Genomic DNA, 18,697 nt, shown 5'->3' on the forward strand with positions numbered 1-18,697 from the left:
ATTTTGTTAACCATATAGAGAAAATATTGAGCAAAATCTAAGGCACTTACCTTTTCTGATGATTCAATTCAGGAAAAATTATAAGAAGTTTGGTTTATCTTATTCCCATCTCAATTCTCATATTTGATTATTAATTTTAAGTAAAACTTGTGTATTATTACTACTTTCTTTTTATTTTTAACAATATATATGTATAATATATATTTGTTTGTAATATTCAAGTCCCTCCCGGCCCTACCCGCCCGAGCCCAAATTACAAAACAGGCTTGGGTAGGCCATGGGTACTTACGGTAGATAAATAATCCTGCCCGTCCGGCCCTTTTAATTTCATGGATAAGAGATGTTCCGGCCCGCCCTATACCGTCCCATTTAATAAATAGGCTGGGCTGCCCGGCCCAATTTACACCCCTAACGCTGCCTCAAAGCAACCCGCTTCTTTTGAGCTTTAGCCTGTGCAACCTTTGGGTTTTAGGGAGCTCGGAATTGTTGGAATGCACTGACATATTCTTGTTTCTGTCTACTTCCATTTCATTTTCACTCTCCATTTCCCCCCATATGTTTTCATATTTTGCGGCTTCAGCAAAGATATCCTGACTAAACCACTGCCGTGTAACCTGTTCTTGTGTTTGTGCTTCCTCCTCTTGAAGAGAGATCACTACGGGATTCGCTTCACTAGGAGCCATTTCTCTGTCAGAATCATGATCTAATTCAACAGCATCGTCACCCTTCATGGACGGCATAAGAAAAACAAGTCAAACTGAGAAAACGATAATATTTATAGAAGAGAAATCATAAATAACGGGACCCAATATCACCTAATAAAAAGGGGCATTGAGACAAAGGCAAGATAGAAAGATCAAAACTGAGATGCTCCAGATAGAGGTCATCAGGAGCAGATTTAATCAAGTCATAAGGGTAAGAAGATACATGTTCACTGTCAGCAAGACGTCAGTAATGAAACTTCCCCTCATCAAATCATAATGATTTCCAGCATACCTTATACAGCTTCTTTTCATCGAATGCCTTCTTAGAACGCTTTCGCTGCTGAGAACACAACTCGTCGTCAACATAATCATCTTCCGATGCATCTATCTGCATTGCAGTAGATTTATATTATTTATCCTGCAGAAGTTTAAAGAAGGTAAAAGAAAGAAACATCTAGAAAGCATTCAAGCTCACTCAGCATAGAAGGCACCCAATCAGATTATAACCTAATGACCTTAGCTTGTCTTTTCGCAACAAGTTTCTTTGCACATTTCTTCTTGCGTTCCATAGCGTACGTCAGCTCCTCCATTTCATTGAGTATCTTATCATCACCTTCATCACTCTTATTTTCATCCTCCGCGTCACTAGGTTTAGGAGGAGTAGCCTTCTGCGTGGGGGGCATGGCTTTTCATGAAAATACATTCAAGCATATAGAAATATATAAACTAGCTGAGAACAAACATTTAAGTTAAGGGAGGAGAATTCGTTGCAACATTCCTACATTCCAAATGTTGGGTGTTCCAATTCCTTTCAAATTTCTACGCCCCTAGGTGCAGAAAAAATTTTAGGTAATAAAAAGCCGAATAAGAATGTGAAATGGCTGATTCACACTTTTCAATAGATTGGTAAGGAAAGAACCGTGTCTACACTGTGCAATTCACAAATCAGACAACAATTAGACTCGTCAGAAGAAGATACATACCATATTAGACAACAATCTGGTTCCGCATGAACATCAATCTCCTACAAATTGGGAAACTTGGAAAATCAGAAGCCTTATATTAAACCAATGGTGATGGAAAACAGATAGGATGAGAACTATCCATTCAAATCTTGATATTCTTAGATGCGACATGAATTACCTTAGGTTTTTCCTGTTCGACGTCAAACAAATACTTCAATATAGGCTTTATAATTACCTTAGGCTTTATAATTCTTACTCACAATATAGGTTTCTGCAGATGTGGAACGACTGGCAATTGGTTTAGTCACTTCGACTTTGTCAAATAACTGCAATGGATACCCAGAATCAGATATCAATCCCGAAAAAAGCAAAAGTAACATTACTAAGTTCGGTGAAACAGAAACAAAGCTCTTACCTGCTTAAGACAGTACAGGACCTTATTGCAATCTTGTGACCTGAATATCTATCAAAATATAATAGACAATCTAGTAAATATGTAGCAAATCACAAAAGTAAAGCAAGACAGATACAAGGAGCCAGTGGTAACAGGTTTAGAGATACTAATCTTAGCAGCAAGAGTGCTCATTTTATACATGCACAGATAAGCACAAAATCACAGTGAGTTCAAAGCAGCATAGCAAGGGATCATATCTAGAGTTACCGCAAATGATAAGTTCTACTAGTCTATACTCCCTCCGTCCCACCATTAAGTGATCTATTTGGTTTTTAATTTTGTCCCATCATTAAGTGACCTATATCACTAAACAACGAGATATTTCTAAAATTACCCTTTTAATTGATTATAAGAAATATAAGAAATATGCATAATTTGATAGGCATGTTTATATTCGTTACGTAGGTGTTTTAAAATGCTTTTCAATGGTATAAAGTTTGCGAACATCCGTGGTGTAGTTTGAGAGATAAATCATTTCAAAATTTCACTAATTATTATCCATAAAGATATAATTATATAATTATAAAAAATGATTAAAAATCTCTTTTTCCTTGCTTGCCTTAAAATTTGTGCAAACTTCAAGTAGGTCACTTAATAGTGGGACGGAGGGAGTATTAGTTAGGATATGCAATTTAAACAACTCGGCTAAATATTAATGGTGATTTTTTCCATAAACTGGAGCTGAATATTACCAACTTTCTATTCCAGCACTTCAACAATGGAAATGCAATTAGACACACAATTGGTTTTTCAAGATAATACAACAGCAACCCCTTAAACCAAGTAAACAATCAATGCAAACAATCAATATACAATTCATTGAAATAGCACTCTACTACATTTACCAATTAAATAACAATTCAGCCATGAAACCATAACAGAATCAATTACCTTAGTAACGAAAGTTCCTTTAGGTGATAAAAAGTCTGTGGCGAGTCTAACAGCATCGATAACTAATGAATTCTGAACCGTAGAATCTTGAGCCCAAACACCACCAAAGTTAGGAGAACCATCATGTAACACAACATCAAAACTTCTAAGACCATTTTCTTCCATAAGCCTTTTAATAGTTCTTCTACACTTGGCAGTAGTAATATCTTCTTCGACTGAAATAGCCCCTCTAATAGGTTTAATTGGATAAAGATCAACTCCAAGAACAAAACTACCAACTGGGATTTTCTTAACAGCAACTTGCATCCAACCACCAGGTGCAGCACAAAGATCCAATACGGAATGAGCTGATTTTAGAAAATTGAATTTTGATTCTAATTGAAGTAATTTTAATGATGCTGTAGACCTGTAACCTTGTTCTCTGGCTAGATGATAGTATTTGTCAGGCCTACCACCTCCCTTTGACTTCTGAACCATTTCTCTCTTCTATGTATGTTTTTAGGGTTTCAAAACTTTCAGCAACTCTGCAGGGGTTGTGAGGATGACCACAGAGTACGAGGTTTTAAGAGGCTTAGTAATAGGGCCGTCGAATTTATGGCGTCCGACTAGTGCGCCCCGGGAAAAATGGTGCCCCATTGCCGTAAATAATGTTGGTGGTTGATATGGTTATCCCGACTCCAGTCCGATGACCGAAAGGATCCCGGAGCCTCGACCACAAGCGCCGTATGAATGAAGCTTCATCAAACTGGCGAATTTCGGGTGCTTTTAATGTCCTACAAGGACCCTTTTTCGCATAATCTAACCATGCAAAAATTGAATTTCTGCATGTTATTCTCTGTGAATTTTCTGAAATTGCGTAACATGAAAAATTGAACAAAGAACAGAACAACCCATGGGTGACGTATTGAGCAGAATTACGACAAATAAAACATTCATTCTTATGGTACGGTTTTCTAACAGCAAACAGTAACAAAAAAAAAAACTGGCTCACAGAATTCTATAAATTAGGAATCACTGAATCAACGCGTACGCGCCCTCTTATCCTTCTTCATCCGTCGGTCGACTAGAACCTTTCCTTTGCCAGGGGTTTTAACTTGGACTCCCTTCTTTGCAACAACATATTCCTTCTTTGGCCTCTTCGGGGCTGCTTTCCTATAAAGTTTGTCAATCATCTTGCTCTTTGACATGTCAGTGATGTCAGTCTGGTCAGAAATGGTGTTTGCTTTCCTTCTGACGTTCTCACGCTGCCTCAAAGCAACCCGCTTCTTTCGAGCTTTAGCCTGTGCAACCTTCTTTGGAGTCCGAGCATCAATCTCTTTATAAAGTGCCTTCATTGCAGCAATTTCTTCTTTCGTTACAGGCTTCATTTGTTGTCTGTGCCTCTTTTCCTCTTCAAGAAACCATGGGGGCAATTTATCATCGTCAAACATGTACCTGTTGTAAGCGTCATCAAGTAATGCCTCCCTCTGTTTCTTCTTCAGCATTTTCTTTGCAGAGGCTAGTATCTCGGCCTTCTTATCGTTATCTTCTTCATCTGATTCGTTGGAGGATGACGATGCAGATGAGTCGTCACTCGAGTCCGTAATAGCAGCTGGGACGACCTCAAAGTCATCGTCTGCTGCTTTAGAAACTCGGGTTTTAGGGAGTTCGAAATTGTTGGAATGCACCGACAGATTCTCTTTTATATCTACTTCCATTTCATTTTCACTCTCCATTTCCCCCCAGATGTTTCCAACTTCTGCAGCTTCAGCAAAGATATCCTGACTAAACCATTGCTGTGTAACCTGTTCTTGTGTTTGTGCTTCCTCCTCTTGAAGAGAGATCACTAAAGGATTCACTTCACTAGGTACCATTTCTCTGTCAGAATCATGCTCTAATTCAACAGCATCGTCACCCTTCAGGGATGGAAAAAAAAAATCAAACAGAGAAAATAGAAGAGAAATCAAACAGGACCGAATATCACCTAATAAAAAGCGGCATTGAGACAAAGGCAAGACAAAAAGATCGAAACTGAGATGCTTCAGGCAGAGGTCGTCCAGAGCAGATTTAATCAAATCATAAGGGTAAGAAGATACATGCCAGCAAGACGTCAGTAATGAAACTTCCCCTTGTCAAATCATACTGATTTCCAACATACCTTATACAGCTCTTTTTCATCGAAGGCCTTCTTAGAACGCTTTCGCTGCTGAGAACTTCCTTCTTTTCTAGTTATATATTGTTCGTAAGCTTCATCAAGGAAATCCTCGATTTGCTCATCATACCTAGTCAGACGAATGCACATTTTCAGTCACACTAAATGTACAACAGTGGTATTGTCAGGGAGTTTCCTTAAAGCAGGATTAAGGGATGAGAAAGTTTACCGCTTTTTCTCTTCATCAGCGTCAATATCACTGGATGGATCATTTTGGGTACTAGTCTCATACTCATCATTCTCGCTATCTCCTAAATTCCCATCTTCATAATTGACTGAGTCAACAGCTTCTAGATCCTTCTTTCCCTAAAAGAATCAGAACAGCAAAAGTAGGAACCATTAGTATGTGAGATAGTGCTTGACTAAGATGTGAGTATCGGTAATTCTGGTATATTCTGTGTCAATACTAGTTTCAACTAAATCCTGGAACTAAGAACCAAAGAGAAAGTTTCAAGTTGAAGGAATTGCCATTGTAACATAAAAACCTTGATAGATGAAAGAGAAAACAACTCATCATCAACATAACCATCTTCCAGTGCATCTACCAGCATCCCGGTTGATTTACGTAATTTATCCTGCAGAATTTTCAAGAAAGCAAACGAAAGAATCAGCTAAAAAGCATTCAGACTCACGCAGCTGTAAAGACGCCTAATAGGGATACAGTCTAATGACCTTAGCTTGTCTTCTCGCAGCAACTTTCTTTGCACGTTTCTTCTTGCGCTCCATAGCGTATGTCAGCTCTTCCATTTCCTTAAGCATCTTACCATCATCGTCGCCGTCGTCAACAGCCTTATTTTCATCATCAGCATCAGTAGGTTTAGGAATAGCCTTTTGCGTAGGGGATAGTGCTTTTCTCAAACCTATCCTCCACCTATAAATTTGGAGACAAACATGAAACTAAATGAGAAAGAAAATATTGCCAGCTAATATAAATAACTATCACCCGTTTCCAACATAAATATTTGAGGACCATATGTTTATCTACGAATGAATATTCTGCAATATACTTCATCAGATGCTTGAAGTCTGTCTTTCCCAAAACCTGCAGATCTTCACATAGCGCCTTCACCTGAAAAGACAAGGTAACTAGAAATTAGTTGAAAAGCAGCAAATGGAGAATTCAACCTGATACAAATAATTAACATTCTATTTTAGATGATATATATACAAAACACTATTGACCAGTTGACAAAGATACATGAAACAGCAATTACTATAAGAAATGGAGTCCCGCTATCTTAAACAACAACACAGCTCCAAAATTTGACACATTGAAAATGGGAAGTACCTCTTCAGTGGTTAAGATATGATCTTTCAATGGTATGCAGGCAGGATCCTTGAAGGATATGGAAGTAGCTGTCTGGAGAACTTCAAGAGGGATCTCAGACCACACAAAGTCTGATGCCAGAACAATCGTCCTCAACACTGACATATCTTTTTCGTACCTGAAATAATTATATATATGATGAACCAAAATCAATGAACATAAATTCAAGCATAGAACATTAGGAACTAGATAAACCAAATGTGTAACAGTGTAGGTGCATATACATAGGAGATTTTATTACATCTTCCCCATATCCTAGGGTATGTTAGTTGACACATCTGGATACCCGCAATTAGTGATGTAAGACAAACCAGAATCCATGAATATGTTCATTCCTATATTCTAAACATTGGTAGTTCCTTTTTCTTTTCAAATTTCTACGCCCCTGAACGAGTTTTAGGTTATGAAAGAGCCGATTAAGAACATGCAATGGCTAATTCACATTTTTCACTAAAACATGCAAGGCAAGAACCTCCCTACATGGTTAAATTCGCAAATCAACCAACAATTTGGACTCATCGGAAGATGTTACATACCCTACTCGGGGTATTGGTACTGGTTTCCCGAGAACATCATTCGCCACCTACAAACTCCAAAACTTAGAAAATCAGAAGTCTGAAATTCATCAACAATATAAAATGGTGATGGAAAACAGATATAATGTGAACTATTCATATAACCTTGATATTATTGGATGTAATATCATGAATTACCTTACGGTTTTCCTGTTCAACATCAAACAAATACTTCACGTCGAGCAGACGGGGATCAATCTTTGCAGGAGCTTTATATTTCTTACCCACAATGTAGGTTTCTGCAGATGTGGAACGACTGGCAATTGGTTTAGTCACTTCGACTTTGTCAAATAACTGCAACAGAGACCCAGAATAAGATATCAATAACGAAAAGAAGCAAAATTAACATTATTAAGTTCAGTGAAACGGAAACAAAGCTCTCACCTGATTAAGACAGTACAGGACCTTATTGTAATCTTGGGACCTGAATATCTATCAAAACACAATAGACAAGCAATCAATACTTGAATACATTTATCACATTAAGTAGAAAATAATACAAACTGTAAAACTTTAAATCTAGTAAACATAGCAAATCACGAAAGTAAGGCGAGACTGATACAAGGAGTCGGTGGTAAGTGGCAACGTCTATAGAGATACTATTCTTAGCAGCAACAGTATTCGTTTTATACATGCACGGATAAGCACAAAGGACCAATACATTGAGCTCCGACCGGAAGCAGCAAGGGACCAATACACTCCGAGTCCTGAGGTGCCACAAATGAAAATTTCTACTAGACTATATAAATTACAATGTTAACAATTCGATGGCTATCAAGTATGAGATAGTGTGGTGTTACTACATGAAATTACACTTGCAGTCCCGTAAGATGCAGGATAACCTCCTATCTTAATTATGCGATTTAAAGAACCGGTTAAAACCTCAGTTGTCCTGATGACTTAGTCTGAATACTATCAACTTTCTATTCATGTACTTCAACAACAACGCAAATTGCAATTAAACACACAATTCCCTCTTTGTATCATTAGCAAAAATGATAATTAATTCTCGACAATATCGAATGCCACGCAAACTTCCCATTAAACCCAAGTAAACAATCAATATACAATTCACTGAAGTAACACTCTACTACAATTTACCGATTAAATAACAATTCAGCAATGAAACCAATAACAGAATCAAAATACCAGTATATATTACCTTAGTAACAATAGTTCCTTTAGGTGATAAAAATTCTGTAGCGAGCCTCACAGCATCAACAACCAAAGACGTCTGAACCGTAGCTTCTTGAGCCCAAGCACCACCAATATTAGGAGAACCATCATGCAATACAACATCAAAACTTCTAACACCATTTTCTTTCATAAGCTTTTTTATAGTTGCTCTACACCTAACAGTAGTAATATCTTCTATAATCGAAATAGCCCCTCTAATAGGTTTAATAGGATAAAGATCAACTCCAAGAACAAAACTACCAACTGGGACTTTTTTAACAGCAACTTGCATCCAACCACCAGGTGCAGCACAAAGATCCAATACAGAATGAGCTGATTCTAGAAAATTGAATTTTGATTCTAGTTGGAGTAATTTGAATGATGCTCTAGACCTGTAACCTTGTTCTTTGGCTAGACGATAGTATTTGTCTAACCTAGCACCTCCCTTTACCTTCTTACCCATTTCTCTCTTCTCTGTATAATTTTAGGGTTCAAGAATCAAGAGGTCGAGAGGCTGATCACAGAGGAGAATATAGTACGGGGTTTAAAGAGGCATAATTGGGCCGTCGAATTGGACTATTTATGGTGTCGGACTACCTTGATCGTATCTTGCGCGCGCCGGCCGGAAAAACTGGTGCCATTTACCCGTAAATTATTTTGGTTATCCCGCCTTTGATTCATTCGCAGACCATTCACATAAGCGGACCATGCAATTTTATGATTCATTCGCAGTTTTTCAGTGAACTTTCTGGAATTGCACTAATGTGTCTACTCCTCGGCATGTTTTTCGTGGTAATAATGATGGAGTTCTGTCTTGTGAACTATACTAATCAAATTTTTGTCTCCCATCGGGGAGACTTCAGATGCCAATGGACAACACTACAAAATTTCAAACAGTTAAGCAAATATTATAGCTTTGTGCGAACATATAAATTACTCAATTCCAGTAGTCATATGCAACCATATTCAATTTCCAGAGAATGAAGCAGCTAACAGTAATAAAATCTGCTCACAAAATTGTAGAACTTAAAAATTAATCAAAACAGCTTCAGTCTTCTACTATGTATAATCAAAAGCTTTTTCCTTTCTTTCCTCCTCTGTGAGCGGATGCTCCTTTATTAGCAGATCCTTTGCCTTTAGAAGCACCCTTACCACCGGCCTTACTCTTCTTAGAGGGACCCTTGCCATGTCTACCAATTCCACGAGACCGCTGATCTTTCTTCATCCGCCGATCGACAAGAACCTTTCCTTTCCCAACGGGTTTAACTTGGACTCCCTTCTTCGCAACGACATATTCCTTCTTCACTCTCTTAGGTTGTGCTTTCTTGTAAAGCTGCTCAATCATCTTGCTCTTTGACATGTCATTGATGTCAGTTTGGTCAGAAATGGTGTTTGCCTTCTTTCGGACCTTCTCAAGCTGCCTCATAGCAACCCTCTTCTTTCGAGCTTTAGCCTGTGCAACCTTCTTTCCGGGACGAGCATCAATCTCTTTAAACTGTGCCTTCTGAGCAGCAATCTCCTCTTTAGTTACGGGTCTTGTCATCTGCCTATGCTTCTTTTCCTCGTCAAGGAACCATGTGGGCAATCCCTCATCGTCAAACATATACCTGTTGTAAGCATCATCAAGTAACGTCTCCCTCTGTTTCTTTCTCAGCATTTTCTTTGCAGTGGCTAATATCACAGACTTCTGATAATTATCTAAATCCTCTGATTCATCGGAGGATGAGGATGAATCGTCACTCGAGTCCGTAGCAGGAGCAGGGACTATTTCAAAGTCATCCTCTGCAGCTTTAGCAGCTTTATTCTTAGGGAGTTTGGAACTGTTGGAATCATCAGTCATTGTCATATTCTGTTTAGATACTTCCGGAATTGAAAGCTTTGTCTCTTTTATGTCTACCTCCATTTCATCGTCACTCTCCTTTTTCCACAAGTGTTCTTCATCTGCTGCAGCTTCAGCAAAGACATCCTGACTAAACCACTGCTCAGTAATCTGTTCTTGTGTTTGTGCTTCCTCCTCTTGAAGTGGAACCATTAAAGGATTGGCTTCACTATCAATCATTTCTTTGTCAGAATCATGATCCGATTCAATAGCATCATCGCCCTACATGACAAAAAGAAAAAATCAAAGTCAAACAGAGAAAGCATAACAACCCCAAACTAATTGTTATAAAAGAAAAATTATAAGTAACAACAGCATGAGGTGGAACACGGAGGGACCATTGTCACCCAACTAGAGTGGGCATTGAGATAAAAGTGTCACAAAAATGATTTCTCAATATTGAGATGCTCCAGAGAAAGGTCATCCAAAGATTTAATCAAGTTCGAAATGTAAGAAGATACATGTTCACTGCGTGTAACAAGATACCAATAATGAAATTCCACATCAAAAACTCATAATAATGATTTCCTCCATACCTTATATAGTTCCTTTTCGTCATAGGACTTCCTAGCACGCTTTCGCTGCTGAGAACTTCCTTCTTTTCTAGTGACATACCGTTCATAAGCTTCGTCAAGAAAACCCTCGAGTTCGTCGTCATACCTAGTCAGATGAATACAAAAGGATCAGTCAGTGAACATATACAATACTAGTACATCACCAAGTATATTTAAAGCAGGAATAGGGATGGCCATTTGCCCCACCCATCCCCGTGGGTACCCGCCCCTATTGGGTAGGGTTTTACCCGTACAAACGGGGTTGGGGTTGGGTATGGGTAATACCCGAAATTAGTGAAGCGGAGATGGGGCGGGGATGAGATTCTAGGTCCCCGCCCCATACCCACCCCGTACGTTTCTATTTTAGGATTTTATATTTTTATTAATTATTTATATTATATTTAAACTAAGATATTATATTATATTATATTATAAAAGAAAAGGTAAAAGTATAAGATATCATTAATTATTTATATTATATTTAAACTAAGAAATTATATTTATATTATATTATAAAAGAAAAGGTAAAAATATAAGATATCATTAATTATTTATATTATATTTAAACTAAGAAATTATATTATATTATAAGAAAGATACCGGATAAGAAATAATTAAGAACTAAAATGAGTGATGCTCGTTTGTAGACCAATTTGTTTTTCTTTCCTTGTTTTACGATGAATTTTTGAGTTTGAAATTGTAAATTATTATTATTATTATTGGTTGAACTTAGGTATTGATTATTAAATTAACTCATCATATTTGAGCTTAATGTTATGGGTAACCCGTAAAAAACCCGCCCCGTACGGGTATTTCCCATACCCGCCCCGTCCCAGATCAAGCGGGTAATGGGGAGGGTGTGGGTTTTTTTTTTTGAACGGGGCAGTGACTGGGATACAAGATCCCTGCCCCATGACCATCCCTAAGCAGGAATAAGGTATTGAAAAGATTACCTCTGTTGCTCCTCATCAGTGTCAATATCACTGGATGAATCCTTTTGAATACGAGTATCCTGGTCTTCATTTTCGCTGTCTCCTAAGTTGCCAGTTTCATCATCGAGTTCTGTTGAGTCAACAATTTCCAGGTCCTTCTTTCCCTAAAAATAAACAAGGTAGGTATTGTTAGTATTTGAGGTATTCCTGGAATTACTAGATTCAGCTACGTCCTGGAAATAAGAAAATAAACACTAAGTTTCAGACTGAAGGTATTGCCTTGTGTTTAAACAAACCTTGATAGAAGAAAGAGAAAACAAATCATGTTCTTGATAACCATCTTCCAATGCATCAACCTGCATCTTACGTGTTTTATCCTGCAGATTTTCGAAGAAGGTAATGGAAAGAATCAGCTAAATGACATCACATAAAAGACACAAACAAATTGTAGACTAACGACCTTGGCTAGTCTTTTTGCAGCAATTTTCTTTGCACGTTTCTTCTTGCGCTCCATAGCGTACGTCAGCTCCTCCATTTCGTTGAGCATCTTATCATCATCATCGTCGTCCTCATCAGCCTTATTTTCATCCTCAGCATCAGTAGATTTAGGAATAGCCTTCTGTGTGGGGGATAGTGCCTTTCTCAAATTTATCCTCCACCTGTTAATTTGGAGAAAGACATGAAACTAAATGAGATGAAAAATTATGCCAGCTAACACGGATAACTGTTACCCATGTTCTTAACATCTATATTTGAGGACTATATGCTTATTGAAAAATGAATAAGCAGTGACATACTTCATCAGATGCTTGAAATCTTGCTTTCCCAGAACCTGCAGATCCTCACATAGAGCCTTGACCTGAAAAGACAAGGTAATTAGAATTAGTTGAAACAGCAGCAAACAGACAACCAAACCCAATGCAAAAAACATTCTGTGTTGGATAACAAAATGAACATCATTGACCAGTAGACAAAGATACCTAAAACAGAATTTACTATCGAAAAAAGGCAAGTACCTCATCAGTGGTTAAACTATGATCTCTTAATGGTAAGCAAGCAGGATCCTTGAAGGATATGGAAGTAGCTGTCCCGAGAATCTCAAGTGGGGTCGCAGACCACACAAAATCTGAAGCCAAAACAACCGTCCTTAGGATTGCCATAGTTTTGCCTTCGCTATCTACTACGTACCTGAAATAATCATATATATGACAAACCAAAATTAATGAACATAATTCAAGCATAGAGCAAATATGTAACAATGTAGGTGCATATATACATGGGAGATTTTATTATGTTAGTTGTTCATTTTCCTTTTAGATTTCCAAGTCTCTGTGCTCCAAAAGTAGAAAAAGTTTTAGGTTGTGAAAGAGATGAAATAGAACGATCGCCCACAAGAAACAATTCATAATTTTCACTAACATGTGCAAGAAAAAGAACCATGTTTTCACAATTCAGTAAAAAGAATTACTCAGTCGCAAAAATGATACATACCCATCACGGTGTCTCGTTTTTCCTCCTTTCCCAAGAACATCCTTTGCCTATAATTGCAGACACTTACAGAATCAGATGTCTGATATGAATTAAATGAATTAATGAAAGAAAAGTGTGATCAAAATAGAAAAAAGGTAACATTTGAATAAATCCATAAATTTATGTTTTAATAAGAATTACCTTTTGCTTTTTCTCTTCAACATCAAATAAATGCTTCACATCTAGAAGACGGGGATCAATCTTTGCAGGGGCTAAATATTTTTTACCTATAATGTAGGTTTCTGCAGATGTGGAACGACTGGCAATTGGTTTAGTCACTTCGACTTTCTCAAATAACTGTGATGCAAAGTCCAGGATTAGACAACAGAAACAGGCAAAAGTAATTTCACTATCTTCAGTTAAAAAGAAACAAAACTGTTACCTGCTTCAGACAGTAAAGGACGGCATTGTAATCTTGTGACCTGAAAATCTACAGAACATGATAGACAAGCAATCAATACCCAAACAGAATTCAACTCGTCATGAACAGAAAGACTAAAACCAATGAGAAACATCAGAATAAACAAAACCAGTCAAAAAGCTGAGTACAAATGATATAAGCAACAGCTGAGTTCTCTCAGCAATTGAAACCACTAGCTAACCCTGCAACAGTGATTCTAAAGCCAATTTATAAAGAAAACATCCATAATTAAAACCCGGTGCGGGTGATTGCTTATAATTTGCAATATTTTTTTTTATTTTATTTTGCAATGAACGTTTGACTAACTCTAGATAAAAGTAACTGCTAAATTTGTGAAGAAGAGACACTGAGACCAAAGATGTGTGTACCAATAAACCCATTATCAGGACTACCAAAGCAAAGCCAAGCCGAAGAGATACTATAACAAACCACCACCAGCAGACATAGCAAATCCTAGTTCCATAGCAAAGACTAAATAAACTGAAAGTAAACAACACATGTTGTATCTATTGCAAAATGCTGGGTATGTAAACTTATAATTGATATCAAATAAACCACGGATATATGCTATTGCTGAGTTTACAGCAGCACCCATAAATGGTGCTAAATCAATTGCAGAATATATCGCTGACACCATGTGAATAGAAGAGGTTGTTTCATCATTTGGATTTGACACAGTAAACATTCAATAAACACTAACTAAATTAAAATTCACAAAATAAACCAATCGAAAAACATAATCAAAACATTATATTACCTTAGTAACAAAAGTCCCTTTAGGTGACATAAATTCCGTGGCGAGTTTAACAGAATCAATAATCAAAGACGTCTGAACTGTAGCTTCTTGAGCCCAAGCACCACCAACATTAGGAGAACCATCATGCAATATAACATCAAAACCTCTAACTCCATTTTCACTCATAAGCCTCTTAATAGTTGCTCTACATTTAGCGGTAGTAATATCTTCTTCGACTGAAATAGCACCTCGAATAGGTTTAATTGGGAAAAGATCAATACCTAGAACAAAACTACCAACTGGGATTTTTTTAACAGCAACTTGCATCCAACCACCAGGTGCAGCACAAAGATCTAATACAGAATGAGCTGATTCTAAGAAATTGAATTTAGCTTCTAACTGAAGCAATTTAAAAGCTGCTCTAGATCTGTAACCTTGTTCTTTGGCTAGATGATAATACTTATCTAACCTATGCTTTCCCTTCGCCTTCTGAACCATTTTTCCCTCGTCTGTATGTCTGCAACTGTGTTCTTGGGGTTGAGGGAGGAGGAAAGGGAAAACGAGGAAGAGAAGCTCTAGCAAAGTTATAGGGTTTTATTGGATTTTAGGGTTTAGCTTTGCCTGGTGAGTCGACCGACTTGCTGAGCTGTTGGGCTGTGGAGAGTTGGACTATTGGTGATTTATTGGGCCTGTCTTTCATGTAGGTACTGTGAGCAGCAGATGAAATCCGACGGATTTGGTTCGGCCGGCGTCCAGTCTATCTAAATAGCAGATTTCAAACTTTCATCCGTATCCAATCTGTCATCTAATCCTTTATGCAGTGGATCTAATATTTTCCGGATTGGCCGATTGGATATTGGGGGATTGGCCGATTTAACAAATTATGTGGAACTTTCCCTTTAAAATTCCAAATGCTCGTTCGACATGCTTTCTACATCACTTCTGCTTCTTGTTAAAACACCTTCTATCACGGTTCTCATCGTGTTTGGGGATATTAGTGTAAGCTTGAACTAAAGTTGGTCAGGCTGGATAAATTTCGTCCTTCAAAAAATACCCAAATATTATAGTTATTATCATTGACGATCAAATTTGCAGTTGCAACAGTTCCATACTTCAGTTCTTCGTACAAAGCCGATTTATGTAAAATGATGTTGTTATTCGAGATCCGGAGTCAAAAATAAGCATGTTATATCCAACATTGTGCTGGTTGTCGTAAAGAAACGTGGACGAAAGTGGTTGACTACAATTCCGCAAAACATAATGAGATTTTCGTATGCAGTTGTGTTTGACATACGAATGTACTCATAACAAGCATCCTCTGGCAAACCATTAGGTAAAATGTTAGAGCACTGCTCGGTCGAACTCGCAAGTGTTGCTATCTCAAGCTTGTTTGTCAAGTTTAGTTGCCAAACCTATAAGTCTTGATTTTTAATCTACTTATAGCTAAGTCTCGGTCTAGGATAGTAAGTGTAGTTGAGCTCTAGACTCTACGGCGTTCATCATGCAAAGACGAAGAACTACTCAAGGAAATGGTGGAACCTCATCGACAAAAAGGTATGTGGAGACTTGAACTTATCTATCACTCAAAAGTCTATCTACTCTATCTCCTATCTTGAGACAAAAGTCGTATTGTATAGAGTTCGATTATACACATTTGTTATTTCGAGCCGAGTTTATCTCGCTTATCTATTTCTCGAAATATGTGTTGGTAAACTTTCTCTTTGGACAATTTCATCTTTACTCGTGACGAAAGTCAAGTTGATCATTTCAATAAATTGAAAATCGCTTTGATGAAAAATAGTTTGTGAATAACAACTATATAACACCCTCTAAGGATGTTTCAAAGATTTGAATGAGAGTTTAGAATATATAACCATGAATGGATATGAACATTGTATGTGAATTCATACTTGTGTAAGTCCAAAATCCTTGAACCAAAGTATGCATACTTTACTAGTTTAGGATGACCGGAGCTAAGTCCGCGTACTGTCGGAAGTTCACATCCCGTGAATTTCTGCTGGAGATTTTGAACTGAAAAGAAGCTCAGTCCGGGTACTTAAGTATGTGTACCGGTATGCGTACTTAAGTGGGTTATTTTCTAAAAACGGTTTATTCGTGAACTAAGACATTTATAAATTAAAGAATGCAATCTTGCAAACCGTGGCTATAATGTTCATGAACAGATTCGAGTGAATCAAAATCTTTTTTTCTTCGATTGTGTCTTGTATACTTCTATGAGATCTAAGCAATTGAACAACAATCTAACTAGTTCTTTTGAGTCATTTTAACTAGTTATTGTGAAGATGAATAAGGTTGATATGAAAGTGCTCATATGGCTAACCATCGGTTAACTATTGTTAAACCAACTAAGTGTACACGTTTAGGTACGGTTACTCAAACCTAAATGAAGTTACATTTCACGTGTGTATAACAATCTAAGTTCAATCTAACGGTTGAAAGATATTAGCTTGAATCTAATCGGGTTTCATCTAACGGTGAATCTTGAATGCTTTGTTACCAAGGTAACTTAGATTGCAAACCCCGATTTGCAGACTATATAAAAGAGAACTCTAGCAACTGGGAAACTTAATCCCCACACCTCCTGTGTGATACTAGTTGTATAAGCTAGAGTCGATTCTCCTTTAACCTTAGGTTTCTATCGAGACCATATATGTTAGCGAGTTGAAGGCTTCTTTGGGATTGTGAATCCAGTCCCAACCATTTTCTTTGTAGTTGTGTGATCTGATCTTGTTGTTTCTATCGTATTTGAGTATAATTATAAGATTGGCTTGAGATTAATTTCTTCGATAGGCAAGATAGAAAAGTAATCACAAACACCTTCGTCTCATCGTTTGTGATTCCACAATATCTTGTTTCGCTAGTTGATTAAGATTATTGTAAGGTGATTGATATTTCTAAGTTGTTCTTCGGGAATATAAGTTTGGTGTATCAGTTGGTTCCTGTTCACCTTGATCTATCAAAAGACGGAACAAACTCGTAGGTATTTCTTTGGAAGACAGATTTATCTATTCATGTAGACTTTTCTGTGTGATACAAATTTGTTTATTAAAATCTTCGACTTTGGGTCGTAGCAACTCTTAGTTGTGGGTGAGATCAACTAAGGGAATCAAGTGTGTAGTATCCTGCTGGGATCAGAGAGGTAAGGAGTGCAACTGTACCTTGGATCAGTGTGAGATTGATTGGGGTTCAACTACAGTCTAGGACGAAGTTAGTTTGTAGTAGGCTAATGTTCGTAACGACTCAATACAATGTGCGTTCAATCTGGACTAGGTCCCGGGGTTTTTCTGCATTTTCGATTTCCTCGTTAACAAAACTTCTGGTGACTGTGTTTTTTTTCTTCCGCATTATATTTTGTTATGTAATTGAAATATCACAGGTTGTGCGCTGAATCTATCAATTGGTAAATCCAACCTTTGGTTGTTGATTGATTCTTGAACATTGGTCTTTGGTACCGTTCAAGTGATTTCTCTTGTATTCAATCAGGCTCGCAAATTCCTATTTGTTTGAGTGAGGATTGAATCGAGAAATTGAGATATAACTCTTTGATATACTTTTTATTAAGATTGAGTCTAACTGTCTAGTTGATTCTCTTAAAAGTATATTTGAGTTAGTCTATTCAGATTTCTAAGCGAAATATTGGGTAAGGTTGTTAGACCCCCACTTTTTCAATTGGTATCAGAGCAGCCAAACACTTTAGACCTAATAAGTTTGTGTTTGGCTGATCCTTAAAGTTTGCCCTTATGGGAAATTTCTTTGGGAAACTTGCTCTCAACATTTGTAACGCAAACCAAAACTCCTTAAAGATTGTTCAGAGATTATTATGGACCAGACCTCTGGTTTCTCATGATAATCTCACTCCCTAAGACTTTGGAAATGTTAGATGATGAGAAACAATCTAAATGAAAAATTAAAAAGAAAGGAAGATTGAGAAAATGTTCTTTACGCTCAAAGATATGGAATCTCACTAGATTAACTCTTAATCTTTTTGAGGAATACTATCATGATGGATCAATTGACAAAGATCTATTTAGAGCAATATGAAAATGTTTTTAGATTCTTAGAAAAGCTTAACTCAATTAAGAAGAAGAATCAATCTGATAAAAGTTCGGTACATATAAAATCATGCAATCATGATGTACGAACTAAAAACGTTGTCAACACAAGTGGGTCTAATGAAACGGACTCTCGTAGTGTTGACACAAGTTTAAGACATCGGAAAAATCTCCTTTCTGGTCACATGACAAGGAAGCTAGAGAGCTCTGTTAACCCTGATTATCATCATCTCTATGATTATATGACTGGTATTGTTCACAAATATCAACCGGAAATGGTGCATGAGAA

The 18,697-nt window shown here is 37.3% G+C and overlaps 4 protein-coding genes across 4 annotated transcripts; all 4 read right to left on the bottom strand.

Annotated features, from left to right (window-relative positions):
* Positions 1 to 419: 419 nt before the first annotated feature.
* On the bottom strand, positions 420 to 1,729 carry LOC113318395. The gene is made up of 4 exons (XM_026566582.1): positions 1,688 to 1,729; positions 1,220 to 1,372; positions 997 to 1,092; positions 420 to 725 (listed from the first exon to the last, which is right to left on the bottom strand). Exons 1-4 carry the CDS (start codon positions 1,688 to 1,690, stop codon positions 420 to 422), a joined length of 558 nt encoding a protein of 185 aa, XP_026422367.1. The 5' UTR covers positions 1,691 to 1,729.
* A 94-nt stretch (positions 1,730 to 1,823) lies between these two features.
* On the bottom strand, positions 1,824 to 3,491 carry LOC113318474 (adoMet-dependent rRNA methyltransferase spb1-like). The gene is made up of 3 exons (XM_026566663.1): positions 3,015 to 3,491; positions 2,085 to 2,132; positions 1,824 to 1,995 (listed from the first exon to the last, which is right to left on the bottom strand). Exons 1-3 carry the CDS (start codon positions 3,489 to 3,491, stop codon positions 1,906 to 1,908), a joined length of 615 nt encoding a protein of 204 aa, XP_026422448.1. The 3' UTR covers positions 1,824 to 1,905.
* A 437-nt stretch (positions 3,492 to 3,928) lies between these two features.
* Positions 3,929 to 9,055, bottom strand: LOC113288248 (adoMet-dependent rRNA methyltransferase spb1-like). The gene is made up of 11 exons (XM_026537225.1): positions 8,270 to 9,055; positions 7,492 to 7,539; positions 7,246 to 7,401; positions 7,069 to 7,115; positions 6,494 to 6,650; positions 6,213 to 6,274; positions 5,878 to 6,076; positions 5,691 to 5,780; positions 5,375 to 5,511; positions 5,152 to 5,275; positions 3,929 to 4,909 (listed from the first exon to the last, which is right to left on the bottom strand). The coding sequence occupies exons 1-11, from the start codon at positions 8,744 to 8,746 to the stop codon at positions 4,034 to 4,036; spliced, it is 2,373 nt and encodes a 790-aa protein (XP_026393010.1). The 5' UTR covers positions 8,747 to 9,055; the 3' UTR covers positions 3,929 to 4,033.
* Positions 9,056 to 9,167: 112 nt separating this feature from the next.
* Positions 9,168 to 14,903, bottom strand: LOC113288258 (adoMet-dependent rRNA methyltransferase spb1-like). The gene is made up of 11 exons (XM_026537234.1): positions 14,357 to 14,903; positions 13,561 to 13,608; positions 13,320 to 13,475; positions 13,140 to 13,186; positions 12,665 to 12,836; positions 12,446 to 12,507; positions 12,109 to 12,307; positions 11,945 to 12,025; positions 11,670 to 11,812; positions 10,699 to 10,822; positions 9,168 to 10,384 (listed from the first exon to the last, which is right to left on the bottom strand). Exons 1-11 carry the CDS (start codon positions 14,831 to 14,833, stop codon positions 9,353 to 9,355), a joined length of 2,541 nt encoding a protein of 846 aa, XP_026393019.1. The 5' UTR covers positions 14,834 to 14,903; the 3' UTR covers positions 9,168 to 9,352.
* Between the last annotated feature and the right edge of the window lie 3,794 nt (positions 14,904 to 18,697).

The sequence above is a fragment of the Papaver somniferum genome, chromosome 1 (genome assembly GCF_003573695.1).
Source record: "Papaver somniferum cultivar HN1 chromosome 1, ASM357369v1, whole genome shotgun sequence".
NCBI classification, from domain to species: Eukaryota; Viridiplantae; Streptophyta; class Magnoliopsida; order Ranunculales; family Papaveraceae; genus Papaver; species Papaver somniferum.